The 1,083-nt window shown below is 35.3% G+C and overlaps 1 protein-coding gene across 1 annotated transcript; it reads right to left on the bottom strand.

The window, feature by feature from the left end:
- Positions 1-657: 657 nt before the first annotated feature.
- LOC108357657 (splicing regulatory glutamine/lysine-rich protein 1-like) lies at positions 658-1,005 on the bottom strand. Its single transcript, XM_017608728.1, has one exon. It carries the CDS (start codon positions 1,003-1,005, stop codon positions 658-660), a length of 348 nt encoding a protein of 115 aa, XP_017464217.1.
- Positions 1,006-1,083: the final 78 nt, after the last annotated feature.

Here is a 1,083-nt window from a genome sequence, read left to right as displayed (position 1 = left end):
CAGAGTGTTGTGGAGACAATTGCACATGCACTTTTGTTATTGCAATAAAGCAAAGAAAAAACGCGCAAAAATTCTTCTCGGCAGCGATTACCACGGGTGGAAATGCGCAAACAGCTGTGTCGCAGAAACTGAGTTCCTTGTCGCGATCGTTTATATTTTTGTTGCACGCGCAAAGTTTGCGATGGTAGATAGCTGTCTCGCTTTTGCTAATGGAAATGTAGGGAATGAAATCAAATTTTCAGCACAACAGGGAAAAAGTCTACACAAATGTATATTGGCTGTGGTTGAAATCAAAACAGGGTTACATTTGGCAATACAAATAAATTAAAAAAAATTGCCTTATACTACGTTTACATACAAATAAATTATATTCAAGCTTAACTCCATGATCTGTAATTAAAATAAGTAGATTAGCCACACAAAATTCATCGTTAATCCGTAGTTATAAAATATTCTCAGATTACCCCGACATCTTTTCGGTGTCCAGCTTAGTTTAATCGGTAATTTTTGCGAAGAGAAATGACAAAAGTGCAACTGGACTAAAACGGACGCTAGCTAGGAAAAGAGGTTAATTTACAAGATATTCAAGTAATTCAAGAGTCACAGAGAATCTAAACTTCTGCTTGAGCTGTGAGGAAAACAAGCACCACAATCAGTCTAGCTAGTAATCCGAGATTTGAGTGAGTAAACGAGGTTACCAACAAACGAGCTTAGAATGAGATTATATTTATATGCATGCTTATCCTTGTTCTTATTCTTATCCTTATACTTATCCTTATCTATAGGATTATCCTTATCCTTATCGTTATTAACATCCCTATCCCCATCCTTATCCAAATTCTTATCCTTACCATTATCTCTATTATTATCCTTATCCTTGTCCCTATCCTTATCCTTATACCTATCGCTATCCTTATCCTTCTCCATATCCTTATCCTTATTCCAATCCTTATCCTTATCCTTTTCCTTATTCTTATTCTTATTCTTATCCTTATCCTTCTCCATATCCTTATCCTTATTCCAATCCTTATCCGTATCCTTATCCTTATCCTTATCCTTATCCTTTTCCTTATTCTTATTCTT

This window comes from Rhagoletis zephyria, unplaced genomic scaffold (assembly GCF_001687245.7).
Source record: "Rhagoletis zephyria isolate East Lansing unplaced genomic scaffold, Rhagoletis_zephyria_1.1 Rzeph_scaffold_81859, whole genome shotgun sequence".
Classification (NCBI taxonomy): domain Eukaryota; kingdom Metazoa; phylum Arthropoda; class Insecta; order Diptera; family Tephritidae; genus Rhagoletis; species Rhagoletis zephyria.
This window is presented reverse-complemented; position numbering and strand designations above follow the sequence as displayed.